We start from the raw sequence: 21,278 nt of genomic DNA on the forward strand, positions 1-21,278 counted from the left end.
TCATCTGTAAGTCTGGCTTCTTTCTTGAATTCTACTACCATCTCATTCTAGGTCAGCTAAACTTGTTAGCCTGTTTTCATATTTACGAATGACAAAGCCCTTTGTGGCTGCCTTTTCAGGAGCAACCTACTTAAGCTAAGCTTCTGGGTTGGAGATATCCCCAGACTACATAGACTTGGCTTTCCACCCCAAGCAGACAAGAGTGTTTCCAGAGGGGGCTCCTGGTTGCTTCTTCCTGTTCATCTTCACAGCATGTCTCCTCCCCAACTTTCTCTCCCTCCCCCACCTCTCCCAGCCCCATTTCTCCTGCCTGTCTCATTTAGTTTTTCCACTTACAGATCTCAGTTCTTTCTTGCTGCTCTAGCCTCACACATTGTCTGAATTTTCTTAATGGCCCTCTTTCTTGCTGAGTCATCTCTGGGGTTGACCTGGGACCATAAGACCTGGAAACTCAGCAGTTACACATCCAAGCTTCCAAATCTGGGGCACCTGCCTTCCATCTGGGGGTCACCACTATTCACTGGTGATCCTGGGTGAGTTGCCTTAGTTCTTGCTAACCTAGTTTTCCCGTCTGGAAAATGAAAATGCTAATCATACTCATCTCAGACAATAGTTGATAAATGAATGATTACAGAGTGTTTAGTGTGATACCTGGCAAGTCATAAGTTCTCAATTAATTTTGTTCAGCATAATAAATATCACCTTATTAATATTTTTTATTTAATACATACTTGCTTTACTTATCTATTTATTATTTATGGTAGTACTGGTGTTTGTAGTCAGGGCTTTGTACTTGCTAAATAAGTGCTCTGCCACTTGAGCCATGCCTCCAGCCCTACCTTTATTTTTTAACTGAATTTAGAGACATTGAGACATTGTGTCAACCTCTTGAAGACACAGTGGCTGAGTTATTCTGTTGTGGTAAAGACACCTGGCTATGGACAGAATGACAGAATAGCTGAGAAGGCAATCCTCTTAGAGACCCTAAATATATGTTAAATCAACTGCCATCATATAGATGAATCCTTTCAACTAATTTTATGTATTTAAAGATTAGAGTTTAAGGCTGAAAATAAATAATGAAAAAATTGATGTCCTGACCAAAAAAAGAAAAAAGAAAAATTGACTACTGTTCTGTCCTTGTGTGAGACTAACACTACCTAGTAGTCTTACCTGGTGCCCCATGATTGATTCTTGCTTAAAATGCTACCTGCCAACTCTGAAGCTGCAAATTTGTTCCTGTCCTGAGGGAATAAGCAGACCTAAGAATCCTGTAAATTTTAGCCCCAGACTTTTCTGACTGGCATGAGTCACAATGACGAGTTTTTCGGGATCTGGGGTTGCTCCTGTTGATCACAAGAAAAATAGCATAAATCCTGAGAAGACTCTGTGGTAAATTAAATTAAGTGGAGACTGTATTCAGACTAAAGAAATGGAACTTTCAAAATGACTGTAAATTGATGAAAGCCTTGGATATTAAGTTTCACCACTGGATTTGCAACAAATTAAATGCCCTTAATCAGAGAGCAGTAACACTCTGTTCCACAAACAACAGCTTGGATAAATAAAGCAATTTTTGTCCTCCTTTCTTCCCTGGTCACATCAGAGCAGCAACTTCTCTTTGTGATGAATGCATGTGGTTGTGAGATGTGTGCACTGTGGCTGGTGAGCAGGCCCAGGAAAGCCAAAGCAACTGCCGTTCTCACTGTTTTTGTTTGATTTGTCCCGAACTATAATTTCTCCTCAAACATCCTGATCATCTACCAAAAATTGTTAATCCCTATGGGAAAAAAAGCAAGCCTCAAACAAAAGAACATTAACAAAATCAGAAATCTGGGAACTTCAATGAGAGAAAAATGGAAATGAAACACCTAGGACAGTTCTATAATCTGTCTGGGTACAGAGCTCCTATTAGCTTACAAATTTGCACAGAAAAGCCAAATGTCATTTTTTTCCTTCAGTTTTTTTTTTTTTGATGAGACTAGAAACTCTAGTAACACTGTCATCATCACTAAATTACAATAAACAAAGAAACATTTTATGGGTTTTGGATTTAAACAATGGAATATTTATACCCAGGGTTTCCTCACCATCTCATCATGACTTTACCACCATCTACTATATAAGTATCTCCTTTCTGCAAAGTGGCATGCCAGCACTGCAAATGACATCCGATGGCCAAGATAAAATATCTACCCTGAAGATTATGGAGATGCTAAAGAAAGTGACACTTTTATATGAATAACATCGAAAAACAAAACATAATTAATTATGAATTATGAATAGCAAGTATCTAATCGCCTAGAGAGGCAGAAGTAACATCTCACTGGGCCACTCAGGGGAGACTTCACAGAAGAGGTGACATGTGATCTAGGTCTTGAAAATAGTGGGATCTGGATGGATTGACATGGTGGCCTTGAAGCTGGGAAAGATTGTCACGTGAGTGCAATGGCCTGAACAAAGGTAAACAGGTTAGCCAAGGCCTTCAATAATTAAATGGACAATAGGGAGTCAAGACAATGGATGTTTGAACAGAAAATTAAAGAAAAAACTCTAGCATGGGTGAGCAGTCATGGCTTACAGGGAGGAGAAGGTAAAGGAGTAACTCTGAATAAACCCTCTAGTGGTCTATATTGAAGTCAGTAAAGATTTGGACTGGAGTGAAGCCATGTGGACATGAGAGGCAATTTAGATATTGAAGTCCTACATTCCTAAACTACGTAGAGGGAGAAAGGGAATGGAAGAATTGAGATTGATTACATAGGCGAGGGTTGTAGCAAAGTGATAAAATACTGCTTAGTGTATGAGAGGCTCTGTTCAATCCCTAGTACAGAAAAAAAAAATTCCAGAAAGGTGAAAGGTGAGCCTGTAGGAATCAAAGACTAGAAGTCAGGAAACAGTACATTGGGAAGGAAGTTGAACATGGCCTAAGGCATCCTAAATGAGCATGTTGCACAGATAAGTAGAGATCTGGACCAGCAACACAGATACAGGGCTGGGGATCTGGAATGAGGTTTGACAGCTGAGATCACTAGGATGAGTAAAATCACCAGAAGAGAAAGCAGAGGAAGAAGAGTGTCCACGAATGCCCATTATTCAAGGGTACTTGTGGAGAGACATGGATGCTTCCTTCTTTTAAATTATATGTCATAAACAGCATTGAGGTTTGGCTCATATTTGGAACTTTTTCAGGTACTGGTTGGGCATTTTGGAAACACAAAGAGCCTTAAAGAAAGATCAGGCCTGAGAGCTCTGAACCTCACCCCTTGCCAGTTTCCTGAAGTGAAGTAGCCACCTTGACAATGTTATCCAGATCTTGACTCCTTTAAACAATAGAAAAGAGAGACAGGTTAATGCAGTGAACCTAGCTTTGAAAAGGGCTATACGTTAACATCTGTTTCTAGAAAAGGAAGTGATAGCCCACACGTTAGTCAGGAGCTATTGAATGTAGAAGAAAAACAAAATGGCCCCATCATATCAGCTCATAGCACATACAGACTCCTGTATCCCCCATTGACACAAATGTAGGCATACACACACTCTACTCTTTGTCATTCTGTCTTGGTGTTGGCTCACCATCTAGTGCTCACTGAAATGACCATTTTCTCCTAAAGTCTTGTATTGGTGGCTTCCAAGTTCTACACTTAAAAAGAATACAATGAAATACATTACACACGTGTGCAAATGACACAATTAAACACATTAAAATTTATTAAAAGATAAGTTATTTGATCAAAAAGAAAAAAGTAAATGGAGTTCAGGAGTTTTTTCTCCCAAATCCAAGGAGCATTAAACATCAGGTCCAGACAATTAGTTAACTCCTCAAGTGGGAGGAAAATATGTCTTCTTAGGTTTCCAAAGGGAAACCTAAGTGGAAGCATCTGAGATGTAAAGGACCTGAATCTATAATCATCTTACATCATGGAAAGGAGTAACTGGGAAAATCCTTACAGGTTCTCCTGTCATTGAGACCTGTGTTTCACCAACATCTCAAAGAAGGTTAACAGGGTTACATGAAGAAAGGATGTTGTTGTTGAGTAAGTTTGGGAAATGTAGTCTACATTTGATGATTGAGAATACAACTAAGCAGGCTGACGGTGCTGCACAGTCCCATTGCAAAGAACATTATTTCACTGTGCTTTCTGAACGGACTGCAACACTAACCTCTTCCTTTCACAGAACGTGCACAGTTTAGGAAATGCTAAGAGTTGCACAGTAAATTTTTAGGTAAAGGAAAACATGATTCACAATTCTTCTCACAGGTAAAGAATCTGCATGATATGTGTTTTGTGTTTCAAACCGGAACTCTTCTGAAGGTCAAATGGGAAACACACACACACACAAAAAAACATATGAACTTCAAAAAATTCTCAATCAAAATTTTTTTACTGTAAAACTGATTTAGTACATTGACAGACCTATCAAATAGCATTTTTAAAATGTATTTTCAGAAACAGTATTTTTTCCAAAAAACAAAACAAGAAGAAAAAACAATAAAAAAGATCTATTCAGAACAAATGCTAGGTGAAATCTAGTTTAGCAATAGTTTAGCAAGGTAAGAGGTGTAAATCAGTACTGTTGTAAGGAAACCAGACATTTAGGAAATGCCACCTTACCCAAAGAAACCAACAGGATTTGTAAGCCTGTCCTGATGCTGCAGGGGGATCCGGAAATAATTTCTATAGCCATCACTAGGAAAAGCTTTTGTAGCACAAGCTCAATTAAGTGACTATATTTCCTATATTCATTTGTACCTTCACACCAACTGTGTCATAGACCTTGGGGTGAGTGCTGGGAACATAGAGATGAACAAGCCTTCCTGCCTTCAAAGAATTTGATCTTATCTGTTATTATGTTCAGACAATTTAGTTTTTCTTAATGGAAAGCTTAGGATAAAAATACAAAGAACAAAATTCTATAAGTACCTATAAAAATACTTATTACCCACTATGCTGAAGTCAGTTGGAAAACTGATTTTATCTATTTTACTATTAATTAGTTTGTATTTTTAAGTGCTCCAACTTTAAAATTATATAGCAATTTTATTATTGCTATAATTATATCCATATAAACAGAAATAATTATACCCTATATTTCCTTCAGCAGGTCTCTTGGTTTCTGTGTATACACCTGGTCTAGGTTCACATATCTGCCTATATTTTTAAAGATAATGTCTGTTTCATTTAAACTTATGGAAAGACATTTAAGCTTAAACAAATCAACATGTGATAAAACCATACCACTACTTGACATAAAAGCTTTACCTTCCTTCTTTGGGTTGGGTGGAACTCAACCATCTCCTGTTTGAAAGTCTAAAGAGATCAAAATACTAATTTCACCTTCTTTTCATATATTTTTAAATCATGGGATATATATAGAAGCATCTGTTCTACATATATTCATGTTCATTTTTCAGTCCCTATTTTTATCAAAGCATTTTCATACTTAAGTCTATTAAATAATGATATATCATTTTAAAATATTAAGACTGATTTTTCTTAAAGATTTACCTCATCTGAATGCTATCAAGAAATACATTTGCTCAGATAAGAAATAAGTCTATATTTCAAAGACATCTACATTGAGAATGGCTGTATTGAGCTGACAACATTAAATTGTACCATGCTAGGTTCTGTCACAAAAATCTTATGTATAAGATTTTTCTCTGCTCTTTTTCTTAGATTGTGGTTGACCTACTTATACATTCTTGCTTATTCTCAAGAAGTTATATTCAACTATTTTTTGTTCTCCTGAGGACATGTGTTAATTACATAGGAAACACTTTCCCTTTAATATTCTTTCATTAAAATCATCTTGCTGTGATTAAAGTAATCAGGGTTTTAAAAACATGCGTGTTGTCCTAATTTTATTTTTCAGATCATTGATGGAAGAAAGAAATTAGAATAGAAAAAATATATTAGACCAATTCCTATGGAATTTAACTCCTTTTAAATCTAGTCAAGCTTAGCGTTCTAGTGCTGCTGATTTTAGATTAGAATTTAGATGGTACAAAGCTAATTTACTTTAGCAGTTTTTTAAAAATCTTATTCAAGTTAAGATTTAATTGCTCAATACTATAAAGGAACAAATTGGATAAGATAAAAACTTGAGAAGTTATTTTTATGAGATAATTATAACCATTATACGAATGAACAGTTATAAATCTAATCTATACTATTAATTAGTTCAGCAAAGAAATATTCTCTTGACTCATTAAAAAATTATGCTTTCATCCTAAGAACAAAATTTCAAAGATCCTGTGAAGTTTCACTGAATAGGAGTTCAGATTCAGTGTCTTACTCCAAAAGGATGAACACAGGAATATGTTTCATCAGAATATGTAGCTCTTAATAGGAAACTTAGCTAGGAGTAAATACAAATCAAATATGTATATATGTATGTACATATAGAGTTTAATATGGTTTATATTTAGATTGTATATGTTGCCAAATAGATGTATGTTTTATTTATAGTTTATTATATATATGAAAGATATATGCTAAATACATATGTACTTGTATGTATACAATAAGAACTAATATATAAGAAGCCTAAAAAATATGAAGCCTGAGTACAAGCACTTTCTGAATATGACTATTGTTTTGAAGGTATCCAAAACAAGTAATAGGCACCAGCATTCAAGAGCAAACATAAATATATATGTGTGCTGATAAATAAAATTAGAAAAAATTCTGAGCATTCCATTAGTGAATGTGCACACATAGCACATCCATGCTTTGCACAAGGCAGACAACAACAACTCATTTGCTCATTTCCCTTCATTCAGCAAGAAATTCAAGAGTGCTAGGTCTTACCTATTATCTCGTGTCAGCTGGTTAGGAGAAGAAACTGGAGAACTTGGCTTTGGAGGGATTGGAGGGTACACAGCTGCGTCCCTTTGAAACAGAAAACAGCAGTTCACTTCACTATGGAAACACAGTGGGTTTTAGAAACTATTAACCAAGTCATCTATTGCCTATATGGAAATAGTTCTTACATCTTACAATCCCCATATGATAGGTCAGAATCCATGGGGCCCAAACTTTAAAGACATCAAATATTTAAAATACAGATATTTTAAAAGTTAAGACTTTTGGAAATCCTATCCTTTTAAACTATAGTTTGAACTATAATAGTTCTTTAAATAGCTTAACATTTTAGCTCAAATCATGGCATTTTGAGTCATAGTAAATGATTCTCATGCATTAACATACAAGCTTCTTTAGGAATTATGTCAGTTATTATATCAAGCCCCTTTGGAAACAGTAAGAAGGTTTTCAGTTTCACAGACCTAAAGAAAAAATTGGTTTGAAGCTTTTAATAAAATCTAACTTAAGTAGTGTCAGCACAAGCTAGTTTGATTCTAGCAAAGTAAAAAAATACCATCAGCCAAAACTTTCCAATGAAGTAGTCTCTGAGTTAGCCTAAGTTATTGATGGGAATGGAGAGGATGGTTTACATGCACATTTTAGATGGAGTCAACTTCTTACCAAGGACATGTCACCTACCTACTCCACATGCCCTGCCTTACACTGATACTACTTCAATGGTTTTCTGTTTTTTTCAAGATAAACTCTGTACCTATTAAAATTAGCCCAACAATGTGGGCTTCTGTGCAAATTGGGTAGGTGTAGACTCAGAGTCAGACCACCTGAATCACCAACTGTGTGACAATGGGTTAACCTGATTCTGTTTCTTCATCCATAATAATCCTTCTAATAAGACTGTCAGGGCTGAATGAAATCATGCCTTTATTCAACATTCATTGTTAGCTTTCTATATGCAACGCACGCTATGACGTAATACCCCAGCTCTCAAAAGGCTTTCAATACACAAATAGGTATATGCCATGGGGAGAAAAGTGTTATGTACAAAAATAAAACAGAGTAAAGAGATAGAATGAAGGGTAGAACACTATTGTATTTAGAATGCTTGGGAAGGCCTCTCTGTCAGGTGAAATTTGAACTAAGACTTGCAGGAAGTGGCAAAACGCACCCTTAGGATATGTGCAGGAAGAGCATATAAATATGGGCACCATCAACTTACAGATGGTATTTGACACTTGAAATAGGATGAGATCACCAAATCAGGAAGTCAGTAAGTAGAGACAAAAAGGGGCCAAGGATTAGTCTGTTAGATCCTGTAGTATTTAGAAGTCAAGAATAAATGAGCCTGAGTAAGGAGTGACCAAGGAGAAAAGAAAGATAACTGAGTAAGGGATTCCAAGGTGTGGGGGGGGGGGCGGGGGGGGGACTGGCCTTGCCCAATGCTACTGATAGACCAAATAAAGCAAGGACTGGGAAATTAGCTTGTCTTTGACAGCACAGTAGTCATTGGTAACCCTGATAAGAGCAGTTTGAAAAATCATTGTAGAAAAAAAACACTATAGGAATGGATTGAGGAAAAAATAATAAACAAGAAATTAGAAGGGTTGAAGTCAACAGTCTGTAGTGAAAAGGAAGGAGAGAAAAGGGTAAGCAGCTGCAGGTTGATGGCCAAGGCATGCCACTTCTAAATGGAGATATGATGATAGAACAATCCAGTGACTTGCTGATGCAGAAGAGGAAAATTGCTAGATGGGTGTCTGTGAGAATATTCAGTATAGCAAAAAGGGACAAGGATGAGATGGGTACAGCTGAGGTACCCTTTCCCTTCCTCAGTCTTTGTGATACATGTGGATGATGGAAAAACAGCCCTTATGAGGGAGGAGCTGGAAGAACCCAGTAAAAAGATGTGTGATCACTCAGAGGGCAGCTGAGCAGCAGAGAGTTTCAATAATAATTGATGTGAGGCAGAGCTGAAGGGTTTGAGAGTCTGGATGACATCTGATTGGGTTAGGTTCGGGGATATACAGAGTCTGTGGGACAGTCTAAGTAGTAAGAAATGACCTGGCTGGAGCTCCTCTGAGGATCCCTGGACACAGGACACAGGCATGGAGGACATGACAAAATTAGTCCTAGAGGCTCTTTGGCAGTGTGTGATGGTAAGGTTCTGGGTGATGGGCACTGGAGCAGCAAAGCACAGGGAGTCTCCTGGCTCATGTACTGATGGTGGCTTTGAAGTCAGAAGGACAGAGGGCATTAGTGTAATTTATATGGAAATAGTTTCCACATTTTGGCTTAATTTCAGAATCCATAGTTGTAGATTATTTCACTTATAGTGATACCACCTTTTCTCAAAAAATTTCCTCGTCTTGGGCACATGCATCAATGACAATCTGTAGTGTATATGTGTTGATTAGCTGACTAAATGTTTTCCTTCCAGAAGTAGAGGAAAAGCAGAAGGAGAGAGTTAGTTTGGGGTAATAATGGTGCTGCACTAGTCACTGGGTGTCTGAGGATACGCAGGAGACAAGTAAAAAGATGGAAAGGAGGATTACAGAGAGGAAAAATAGCGTGGCACCATCTTGCTTATGCCAGACCATGTAGATAGAACATTAAATTTCTTCCTTGTTAGAATGCTTAAGACCTCAAAGAGGTGGGTAAGTATTGATTGGGTGGAGTAGACATGGGTAGAGAAAACAGAGAACTGAGATGGTTTGGAGATTGCTCTGGAAAGAAAGGTAGGTGTGACGTTGTGAAGGGAAAGAAGAGCAAAGAAGCATACTTAGGTCTGAGGTGATGTTTTTCCACCCTGCTAGACCAGGAGCTGGGCAATGCATCTGGACTGCAGTTCACCTCTGAGCAGCTTTCATTTGCAGCTCTGCAATGACAGCCACAGATAACAGAACCCAAGTACGTGTGTGGGGGGGAGGGGAATGAGAGAAGTCATTCATGCTATGCCAGGAACACCATGTGAGCCAAGCCAGGGGATTAAAATGCAAGGGCCAGGCAGGAAGCTGTGGCCTGGAGTGTTGTGAGGAGAAGGAAATAAGAGACATTTATTGGAATGATCCTGCTTGAATTCTTTTTGAGGTGTGATGTTTAGGCTTGGATACGTTGACCCCAGCTCTCCTCTCTGCCCTTCTCTACAAGGCCACCACAGGATCTATGCCACCACTTTAATGGCTATAATTGTAAAGAATAGCTTTGAGGAATAAAAAAAAAAGTTTTCATGAAAACTTGCAGATTGTGTCACACAGGTCAGAACTAAAAGCAATCACACTATAGGGAAAGCTGCTTGTGCTACTTCATTTTCACAAGCTGCTATGCAGAGATCACTTCTTTTCATTATGCATTTTCAGATCACAAGCTTGGCTCTTGGACTTCAGTTCCAGTCCAACTTTGTGAACCTTTCTATGACCATACCACAAGACTAGGTTCCACCACGAATAATTGACCCTCATGTTTCATTATGAGTTTCATTTTCACTTTTCATTGTGCTTTGCTTTTGTTTCCCACAAATAGAATTTTTGTTTTGACAATGGCAAAGAGCTGGAATTATTATTGACTGAGTGTCAATAACATGCCAGCCTTGCCAGGCTCTCACATACATTCCATCCATACCCATAACCTTTGGGGTATTACTATTTTTTTTTTTTAACCAAGGCTCAGAAAGTTGGGTAATTTGCCATGGATCACAATGCTGGTAAGAGGCTCAACCAAGGTTTGGATATAGCCTTTCTATATCAGAAACCATGGTTCTTCTCACTCTATTGCCTCGTATCCAACCAGTACTCTTCCAGGTATTTTAAATGCAAATCTTTTAAAACTTCAGTTGTTTCAAAATAGTTCTGTTCCTAAAGAAGGACCCATTAGGTCAACAAGCATTTATTCCAGTTATAATGTTGGGGCAGAGAGCAGTGTATGAAGCAAAACTGAGCATCCAGCTGGGAGTTGGTAGCTACTCAGGAGGCAGAGATCGGGAAGATCACAGTTTGAAGCCACCCCGGACAAATAGTTCCCAAGACCCTATCTCTTCACAAAAATAGGGCTTGTGGAGTGGCTCAAAGTGAAGGCCTGAGTTCAAGCCCCAGTACCAAAAAAACCCCAAAACAACCTGGGCATCCATAAACTAGTAAAGGTGTGACCTGTGCTTTCAAAGAGCTAATGGAATTCAAGGCCATGTTCGAAAGAATGATTACTTTCTGCAGCCAGAGGCCATTGCGACAAACTTTAGCCTGTACTGGACCAGAATTCCAGAAGGTTAGGCTCCAGACTCGCTTTGCAGCAACTTTCTGTTTGACTTTGGAAAAGTTTCTGATTCCCTCTGAACTTCTGCTTCTCTACCTATTAAAGAAAGAGACTGGTTCAAGTCTGTGAACAGCAATCACTATGCAACCGTAGAAGAGCAGAGTTATTACAAAGAATCCTCCATTTCACGAGGCCTTGAGTACTTGCTACAGACTAAATATCTTCACATTCATATGCTGTGCTTTTGAATGTGCTGCTGTGGTTGATGATATTGAAGTTTTGGTTCATCTAGAAGAACATGAATCAATGGTGGTTGACCCTATGGATCTAATGTGACTTGTCCCCCAAAAGTTGTGTGTTGGAGGCTTGGTGCCCAGGAGGGCAACGATAAGAGTAAGTGGAACCATTAGATGGTAGAGCCTAGTGGGAAATAAGTCATCGTAGTTCCTGTGGGACCCCAATTAGTTCCTCCAAGAGTGAAGTTGTTACAAAAAGAACAAGCCTAACCCTGAGTTCCTCTCTGGTTTCCTGTCTTGCTATACCATCTCTCCCTCTTATGCCTACTCTTACCATGGTGGTCCTTGTCCGGGATGAACAAATGGGACTGCCTTCTCATCTACAAAGCTGTGACCTAAGTAAACCTCCTTTCATTATAAGTGCCTAGAAATAAATATATGAATACAGTTGGTCAGCAGACACAAAGACTTTTAAAAATACTGCTTAACTCATGGTAGCCTTTAGTCCTTAGATATTTTCTCAAAGACAATAGTAAGAATATTCTAACTGTTATCAGGTGAAACTAAAAAGTTTTTAGCAATAACAAGAAGTCTACTCAATTAGACCTATATGTAAAACATAAACAATAAAACTTCTAGAAGAAAATCTGTATTATCATTTGTTAGGCAAAGAGTTATTAGATACAACATCAAAAATAAACTCATTCAACAGAACTTGACAAAATGGATTTCATCAAATCAAAATGCTTTTGCTCTAGGAAATATATATTATGAAAAAAGAAATATATATTATGAAAGAGTGAAAATACAAGCTACACATTGGAAAAATTATAAATCATGTGTCAGACAAAGGACTTGTAAAAAGACTACTTTTAAACTCTCAAAACTCAGTAATAAGTAAAAAAAAAAAAAAAAGCCAGAAATAGGCAAAATATTTGAAGAGAGGAGATGTAAAGATGACAAATGTATAAAAATATTCCAAACATCATTAGTCATGAGTTATAATTAAAGCTATGGTACGATAAACTACATGCCTACTAGAATTGGCTAAAATAATTTTTTAACTGACAGTACTAAGTGTTGTTAAGGAAGTGTGCAGTTGGAACTCTTATATGTTGCTGGTGGGAATGACAAATAAGAGAGTCACACCTGGCATTGGTGGCTCATGTCTGTTATCCTAGCTACTTGGGAGGCTGATATTGGGAGGATCAAGGTTTGAGGCCAGTCTGGGCAAACAGTTTGAAGATCCTCATCTCCAAAATAAACAGGGCAAATGGACTGGTGGTGTGGCTTAAGCAGTAGAGAGCCTGCTTTGCAAGTATGAAGCCCTGAGTTCAAATCCCTGTCTGACTGCCCCCCCAACCACAATAAAAAGACAGCCATTTTGACAATTATTTATAAAGTTAAAAAAGCACTTGCCATTTAACCTAGCAACTCGTCTTTTTAGGCATTTGCCTAAGAGAAATGGATGAATATGTTCACACAAAGAACCCATACATAAACATTTAAAGGGTTTTTGGAAATGACCCAATGCTTCCATTAGTGAATGGATAAATGAACCATGCACATTCACACCTATCCGATGAAAATACTACTCAGCAACAGAAAAGAATGAGCTGCTGATACACAAGACAGATGGCGGAATCTCACCTGCATCATACAGGCTCCAAAGACAAGGTAAACTGTATGTCATTCCATTTATGTGGCATTCTACACATAGCTGAGCGAGAAGAGGACAAAGCACACCCCTCCACTTCCCAAGTAATAGGACAGTCCTAAGAAAGATGTTGATTCTTACGTGTCATGTTCTCCACTCCCCCACTATCTTCTCCCAGTCTCTATGACACCATATGCCTCCATCACCCACAGGACACCACACCTGTACCTCCCGGCCTCACAGGAACTTTAAATTTTCCTTCCTTCATGCTCCAAAGCCATCTTCTACTGCTCACTGTGCAGTGCTAACCCCATTCCCTCACTAGGCTGCAGTTCTGCCAGTCTTAGCAGAACAAAAAACCCAACTTAGGAATGATTTGAATGACCAGGCACAGTTACCTTAACCTAATGAAGTTTTCATGTGTTTAATTCAAGTGAAATGTATAATCTTTAGTTGACAGAACTTCAGGCAATACTACTAAATGGTGAAATCATTTCTTTTTTAATTTAACTGTCTGGCTTTCATGATTGGAACAGGGTGATGTTTTTGGCAGAGTGACAGACTCCAGGGATCCTGACTCTTGTAGCTTCTTTCTCACCTGTACATTTGAACCTGGAACTTCCCTGCCTCAACAATTCAAGGAGCTCCCCTGGCAACGGCAGAGGAAACAGGGATTCCAGGGGAGGGGGGCTACCCCAGGAATATGCAATGGGCAAAGCAGGGGTGTTTTTCCATATTTTCTTGTTTGGATAGATGACTTAGTTACTTAAAACTATTGTTACAAGACCAAGTAGTCCCTATAGGACTAAAGAAAAAGCAACTCACTGCTAAAAATTAAGACCTCTACTTACACATTGTGAATCATCATTCTCCTTGCTCTATTCAAAATTTTCCATTCATATTTATTTGCATATATTAAGAATACAAAACAATGGACTTCATTATGACATTTTCATACATGTATGTAATATAGTTTCATCAGAGTCATCACCCCATTACTCTCACTTGTCCCACTCTCCCCCATTACTAGTTCCCTTCCTCTTCACAAATAATCTCCCTTCTTCTTTCATGTATTTTTTTAAAATCTAGATTCTGCATATGACAGAAAAGTTCTGATACTTATTTTTCTGATTCTGGTTTGGTTTGCTTAGCATGACGATTTCCACTTCCATCCAGTATCTTGCAAATGACATAATTTCATTCTTCATTATGGCTTAATAATACTCCATTGTTTTCTTCATCTGTGTATCTGTTCATGGACACCTGGACTGATTCCATAGCTTGGCTATTGTGAACAGCCCTGCAATAAACATGGGCGTGCAGGCATCGCTACTGTACACTGACTTAGATTCCACTGGGTCTATACCCAGGAGTGGTATAGCTGGGTCATGCTATAGCTCTAGTTTTAGCTCGTTGAGGAACATCCTTTCCCCCACCCCTCACACATTCACATACTCATTTCCACCAGTATTTGTTGTTGTTTGCTTTCTTGATGACAGCCATTGTCACTGGGGTGAGATGAACTCTCAGTATAGTTTTCGTTTGCATTTCCCTGATAGCTAAAGATCAAACAACATTTATAAACCTTAACTCAGGCTGGTATTTTAATTATTTTGAATGGATCATTTCAGCATTCTGGTGTTATTTTTAAGGCACTGTACTTTGATGTTTTGTTGGATGCCAGAAAATCTTCATGTCTACAAAAGAATTTAGTTAATATAAAGATTTTTGTTGGAATAAAAATGAAATCTATTATTTGTATGTAACATGACATCAAACTTTATAGAGAATTTGGTACCAACAGAGTTAACAGTGTGGAAGCATAATTAGAAAGGTTACATTTTACCATTTATAGTTACAGGCAGAAAAATATAACTATAGTGCAAAGTTGCCATGGCAACTCCCTTCTCAATCAGGATTTTTATATTCTCCTCTAACTCTCCCAATCAGCTAACTGGAAGTGAAAACAGAGAAGATGTTGAAACAAGTAAAGATGAGAGTAATGATGGTATGTATGAACCATCTAACTATAGAGTAAATTTTCTATGCATGTGTGCACTATTTTAATTTTGTCAGACATTATTTATTTTCTTCCCTATATTTGAAAAGGGTTCCAGGAAAAAAAGAAACATGTTGGTTTTGTTGGTGGTGGCAAAATAGACGGTGGTGCCATTGTTCTTCCTAGATCAGTATTCTGGGGTCACATTCTTGAATATTCATACTGTGTATTAAAGCAATTTGTTTAAATGAATGAGTTTCTTAAAAGAGCCTTACACCACTGAAACTTTCAGCCATCTAAATACATAGATAGAGGCATTTAAATTTGCCAAGATTTAACAATGGGTTCAGAAGGCAGAAGGAAGTTCAATATCAACTTTGCAGAACTGTTATTCCCCTATGTTCTGTTCCTGAAATGTATTTATTATTCACTCTGTCATTGGCTCAAGCCTGGCAAACATTATCACTCTTTAAAGGCCTCGAAGATGATGGGAAAGAGTTCAAGGGCTTGAAAAATCAAGATATGCACTAATAATTGCTGACAGATTGCTTTGTGTCAGACTTTCTGACACTTTTTTAAATGAAAGCAGTATGTCGCAGGAACAGTCAGTGGCCCTAACCACTTTCCGTATCAGTGACACTTGCTCTTTCTCCCACATGTGTTTTGCAATGTTCAATACATGGGCAGAGCTCCAGCTGCATAACAGCACAGCATCAACTTTTAAAATAGGAACATGGACCCTGCAAAGGTACTTCAACTCAGCACAGGTTATGAGCCAATACCTACCCACAGCACCTTTTAAAAATGTTTATTAGCATAAATTAATGGTATGAAGGGATTTTACTATATTACACACATGTTTATAATGTACTTTGATTAAACACACTATGTCTATATTACTCTTTCTTCACCTTTCTCCTTCTTCTCCCATTTTTAAGTTTCTAGTGAATTTCTGTATGCTATTTTCATACATATATATATATGTATATATAATGTAATTCTATCATATTTACCTCCATCACCATCTCCTTTCCTCCTCTCCCCTCCACTGGTTCCCCCAGAATTGTCCCTCTTTCATAATCATGTATTATTATCATTATTATCATATATATATTTCCTATACAAGTCAAAATATGAGCTATTTGTCTTTTTGAGCTTGGCTTATATCTCACTCAACATGATGATCTCCAGTTCCATCCATTTTCCTGCAAATGACAGAATTTCATTGTTTTTTAATGGTAGTACTGGGGATTGAACTCAGGGCTACACTCTTGTTAGGCAGGCATTCTACAGTCTGAGCCATGCCTCCAGCCCATTTTTCTCTGGTTACTTATGAGCTAAGGCCTTACTTTTTCTCAGGTCAGCCTGGACCATGATCCTTCTATTTTAGGCTTCCCATACGTGGGATGACAGGCACTTGCCACCACATCCAGCTTTTTTCTGTTAAAATGGGGTTTGGCAAATTTTTTGGCCCTGGCTGGCCTGGAAACTTTGTCCTCTGGATCTCAACTTCCCGCATAGCCTGGAAGGACAGGCACATGTGGCTGCACCCAGTATTAGTTGAGATGAGGTCTCAAGAACTTTTTGCCCAGGCTGGTCTCAAACTGTGATCTTCCCTATCTCAACCTCCCAAGAAGCTAGGATTACAGGCTTGAGCCACCAGCACCTGGCTTCCTTTACTCTTCTTTATTGTTGAATAATACTCCATTTTGTATACGTACCATATTATTTTCTTTATTAATTTCTTGCACCTATGTTGATTCCATAGTTTGGCTATTGTGAATGGTGTTGCTACAAACACGGTGTGTGGGTGTCTGTATTATATACAGGCTTGCATTCCTTTGGATGTATGATCAGCAGTGGAATTGCTGGATCATATGGCAGTTCTATTTTTAGTTTCTTGAGGAACCTCCATACTGATTTCCACAGTGATAAACTAATTTACATTCCCATCAACAGTGTATAAAGGTTCTTTCTTCCTCTATATTCTTACATTTGTTGTTATTTGTTTTCTTGACAATAGCCATTCATTCTGATAGGAGAGAGATGAAATCTCAGTGTTGCTTTGATTTGCATTTCCTTTATGGCTAAAGATGGTGAATATTTCTTCATATATTTATTACCCATTTGGACATCTTCTTTTAAGAACTGTTTATTGTATTTGTTATTTGTTCTTTTGGTGTTTAATTTTATGAGTTCTTTATATATTTTGGATATTAATTCTTGTTCAATCAATAGCTTACAAAGATTTTCTCTCTTTTTGCAGGCTGTTTGTTCATTCTGGCATTGTTTCCTTTGATGTTTAGAAGCCTTTTAATTTGATGCAATCCTAGTTATCAATTCTTGCTCTTATTTCTTGAGCAATATGAGTTCTAGTCAGAAAGATATTACCTATGCCTACATCTCCAAGTAGTTTCAAATATTCAGGTCTTACATAAAGATTTTGAATTGATATTTGTCCAAGGTGAGAGATAAGGATCTTCTTTCAGTCTTCTACATATGGATATACATTTTTCTCAACACCATTTGTTAAAGAAACTGTCTTTTCTCCAACATAAGTTTTGGGTTTGTCAAAAGCCAGATGGCTGTAGCTGTGTGTCTGTCCACCCATAACATCTTATGCTAACATTATTCCACATAACATCAGATTTGGATTTATTGGATTTTCTAGTGCTACTACACATAGCTGACAAAGAAGGAATGCAGGAGAATGCCCAAGATGGAAAGCACATAGTTCTACATACACAAATACAATCACACACATGTGTGCACACCTCCACTCACACACACTAATGCTCTAACTGTGATATCTGGCATTAGAACCTTGACTCCTCCCTATTCCCTGCACCTGTCTCACTTTTACTTATTCTTTGAGATGTTTCTTAGGCCCTGCCTATTTTGAGCCTACTGTACCCCAAAGACATCCCTCTCCATGGGCCACCATATTTTGTGATTTTTCTCCACCTTTGTGTTCTTCATACCCTCAAGGACCACTTTCAGTCAGGCCTCACTTTTGTATTTAGCAATCTTGGCTCAAAATTACTCCCTAGTAGACTTTGAGATTCCTAAAATAACATTGGCTCCTTGGATCATATACCTCTCTAACTTGGGCACTTAGCAGTTAGAAAAGCACTTTTTAACACACAGCCAAAGAACAGCAGTTATTTTGGAGAGGAGAGAAAGAGAGAAAGAGAGAGGTAATCAATTGTACAAACTTGGCACATAGAATAAGGCTCAACTACAAAGTTACAAATAGGATAACAAGTGGAAGGAAATTTATTGCCTTGTAGATACTAGGAATATTAAAATCAATGAATCAGCATGTACATTTTGACAAGTTCCTATGGGTGACTTCCCTCAATGCTGCAAAGGTTATAAGATGGTGGCATTCATCCGCCCATTCTACCTCCATCACACCTGCCCCTCATTACACCTCATCTTTCCCAGGTAACTAAAGTAGCTCTGGTCTCATTGCCCTGGTACCTCCTTCACCACATGACGCGTGGACAAACTTCAAGTTTCCACACTCATCATCTTCGCATTCAATATGTTCTCCACAAGTAACTTTACTCTACAGATCCCACACTGCGATTTCTAGCAACAGCCTCTTACCTGAGCACACCCCCTTTTTAACCCCCGGAATTTCTCAGAGCTTGGGAATCACATGCTGAAATTCATCCTTCCGGTATCTCTACCTGCTCAAACCAAAGCACAATAATAGCTTCCTAAGATTTCCTGCATACTCTCACTTCTGCAACTATTTCTTCCTGCACCAGTTGAAGGCGTCATTATGCTTAAAGTCATCCTGAGCTCTTGAAAGCATACCAGGGTGTAATTTCTCTCCTTCCTTCAAATCCCACCCTTCTTTGAGAACCTGTCTTCCAAATCCCATTATCTCCCAGAGAACGTTGATGTTCCTCTCATGACTCCTCAGTAGATCTTGTGTCATGGTTATTTGTACGTCCATATTATCTAGTTTTAGGGTTATAAAGGACCCCAACTTACTGTTGTACTTCAAAGTTCTCTGACATAGGAATTCCTCACCATGGTACTGAGTGACATCACCTAGATAAGGAAGCTCCCTCTCAGCTCCCCTTTCCCCCACAGTGCCTCATCTCTGGAAAGCCAAAGACAATTTGAAAAGCCTGCTGAGTGACTCCCTCAGCAGGCAAACCTGTCAAACACCAAATTATGCTCATGATAAGCTACTGCCACCTAGTGGTGATGTCCTTCTCCTTACTCAGCATCCTAATCTCGAACTCAACGATGACTGGATAACGGGAGTAAGACAGAGTTCAATGATTTATGTTTGAAGTGTGAGTGGGACCAAATGTTAATATGATTAGAACATGAGAAAATAATTTTTTTATAAAGTGTAACATAGAATGGCTCTCAAAGAGTAACAATATTATGTTTGATTATAAGGATTAGATTCTCTGAGGATAGCAGAACACAGCAAAGAAAGAACTAAAGTATATGACATACATTACTAAGAGTTTGTGGGGGAAGAGAATAAACAGAGAGGTGGGAAGAAGAAGGAGTTATTTCTAAGTAAGACAGCATCTGGAAAGAAATGTCAGCCTGAGAGAAATGCCCACTACCAGGGTGTCCAAAGAACCTGCAAACAAGGATTTCAAGATTCACTTTATACAGGTGTTTTTTGGGGGTGCAGTACATGAGGTTGGGGCCTCATGCTTGCTAAGCAGACACTCTACAACTTGAGCCTCTCCACCAGCCCATTTTACACAGTTTACACCACTCCAACCATCCACATCTTTATTAAAATCGTATGCAGGTAGCATTTGCACAAATCAAGGAAACTATTTCTAAGCTAGTGTGAAGCTGAGAGAACAGAACAGAGATAAATCAGAAGTGAAGTTCTGAAATTCAGATTAAAATATGGCCATAAGAACTGAAGGACCCTGAATGGGGGAGAAGAGAGCATTCGAGCTAGAAGGAGTCTTGCATTCTAATGGTCCATAGAATGTGAGAGAATAGTGCATTTAGAACAGGTAAGTCACTGAACCAGAGACCAAAGTGAATTTCTGAGGAACTGGAGGGTGCGTAAATGACAGTAGTCAATGCTAAAGACTTAGATATTTATTTTAAAACAATAAAAAATCATTATAGTTGTTATGTAGGAGGGTAATATGTTCTTTTGTAAGTATTGCTCTGTCCACCATGTGTAGAAGAGGTGAGGGTTAAATATAGGGTGAGAGAAGGCTATTTAGACAGATATGATAAAGATGGAAATATAGAAAGGTACATGTATTCAAGAATCATTTATAAGACAGTACAAATTACTAATGGATTTTAAATATGTAATTAAGAAGGAAAATGTGTAAAAACTAGCTTCAAGTTTTCAGGGTATCAGGTGGACAGAGGATAGAATTGTTATGAAAGACCAGGTTGGGATGGAGAATTGTGGGATTCATTATGAACATGTTGAGTTTGCAGTGCTTTTAAGATATTTAAATGAAGGTGTGAAGTAGGCAGGTGGCTGTCCGCAGGTAGCTCAGAAAAGAGGTCTGGAGTGAATGTAAATGAAAGGGGAGATGCAGGTAGCAGTTGACTTCCTGGTGTGGATGCTGCTGTTGAGGGGCAGAGCTCAGCATAGCAGAGAAGAGCCACTTTGAGCCTTAAGGGCATCAGTAATTAATGGTTTAGTAGAGGATGAGGAAGTAGAAAAGAGACTGAGGAAGAATGGCTTAAAATGAAAGAAAACCTAGAAGAGTGTGTTAGAGGGCTCCTTCTCAAGACAATGAGAAATTTATTAGAGGCATGAGCAGAAGTCATTCATTCAAGATGTCATTTAAGATGTTATAATCAAGGTCATTAATGGCTGTCGGGGCTCAGAGAGCTATTTCCAAGAGCTAATGGCAACCCAAGAACCAGAAAATGGTGCTGGAAAGCACTTGCTGGATAAAAAAAGGTAAAGTGCCAACTGAGTGGGATTGTAAGATGGTGCTGAAAAAATTGAGGAGACTCTTTTTAAGAAGAAACATTTGAATGTGGAGAAAAAGGGAATGATGGAACGGGTTGACCAAGGAGATCTGAGGAGAGGTTGATGGATGTAAGCTAAAATTTTGACTCAGTCATGATTAAAATGAAAAGAAAATATTTGTTCTGATGGCATTTGATAAGAAGACTTCAGAGGATACAATTTTTCTGGCAAATCTCTGTGAGGGGTTGGGGATTTAGCTCAGTGAACGAGCACTTGCCTGGCAAGTGCAAGGCCCTGAGTTTTGTCCCTGGTAATCAGAAAAACAACCTTAGAAATCGGATGGAAGGGTCAGAGGATTTATAGAAGTTCA

At 38.2% G+C, this 21,278-nt stretch overlaps 1 protein-coding gene across 8 annotated transcripts in view; it reads right to left on the reverse strand.

The window, feature by feature from the left end:
* The window catches only part of Scel (sciellin), a 106,835-nt gene that overhangs the window by 50,691 nt on the left and 34,866 nt on the right, over positions 1-21,278 (reverse strand). For 7 of the 8 annotated variants that reach the window (XR_012436194.1, XM_074043184.1, XM_074043185.1 and 4 more), the window contains 3 exons: positions 6,816-6,896; positions 5,265-5,312; positions 3,264-3,323 (listed from right to left, as the gene is read on the reverse strand). Coding sequence is in view for 7 of the 8 variants with exons in the window: in XM_074043184.1 (XP_073899285.1) it covers positions 3,264-3,323; positions 5,265-5,312; positions 6,816-6,896 (189 nt within the window). In the remaining variant the exon portion in view is untranslated. The remainder of the gene's footprint in view (positions 1-3,263; positions 3,324-5,264; positions 5,313-6,815; positions 6,897-21,278) is intronic. The other variant, XM_074043180.1, reaches the window with a different exon arrangement.

The sequence above is a fragment of the Castor canadensis genome, chromosome 10 (genome assembly GCF_047511655.1).
Source record: "Castor canadensis chromosome 10, mCasCan1.hap1v2, whole genome shotgun sequence".
In the NCBI taxonomy this organism is placed as follows: domain Eukaryota; kingdom Metazoa; phylum Chordata; class Mammalia; order Rodentia; family Castoridae; genus Castor; species Castor canadensis.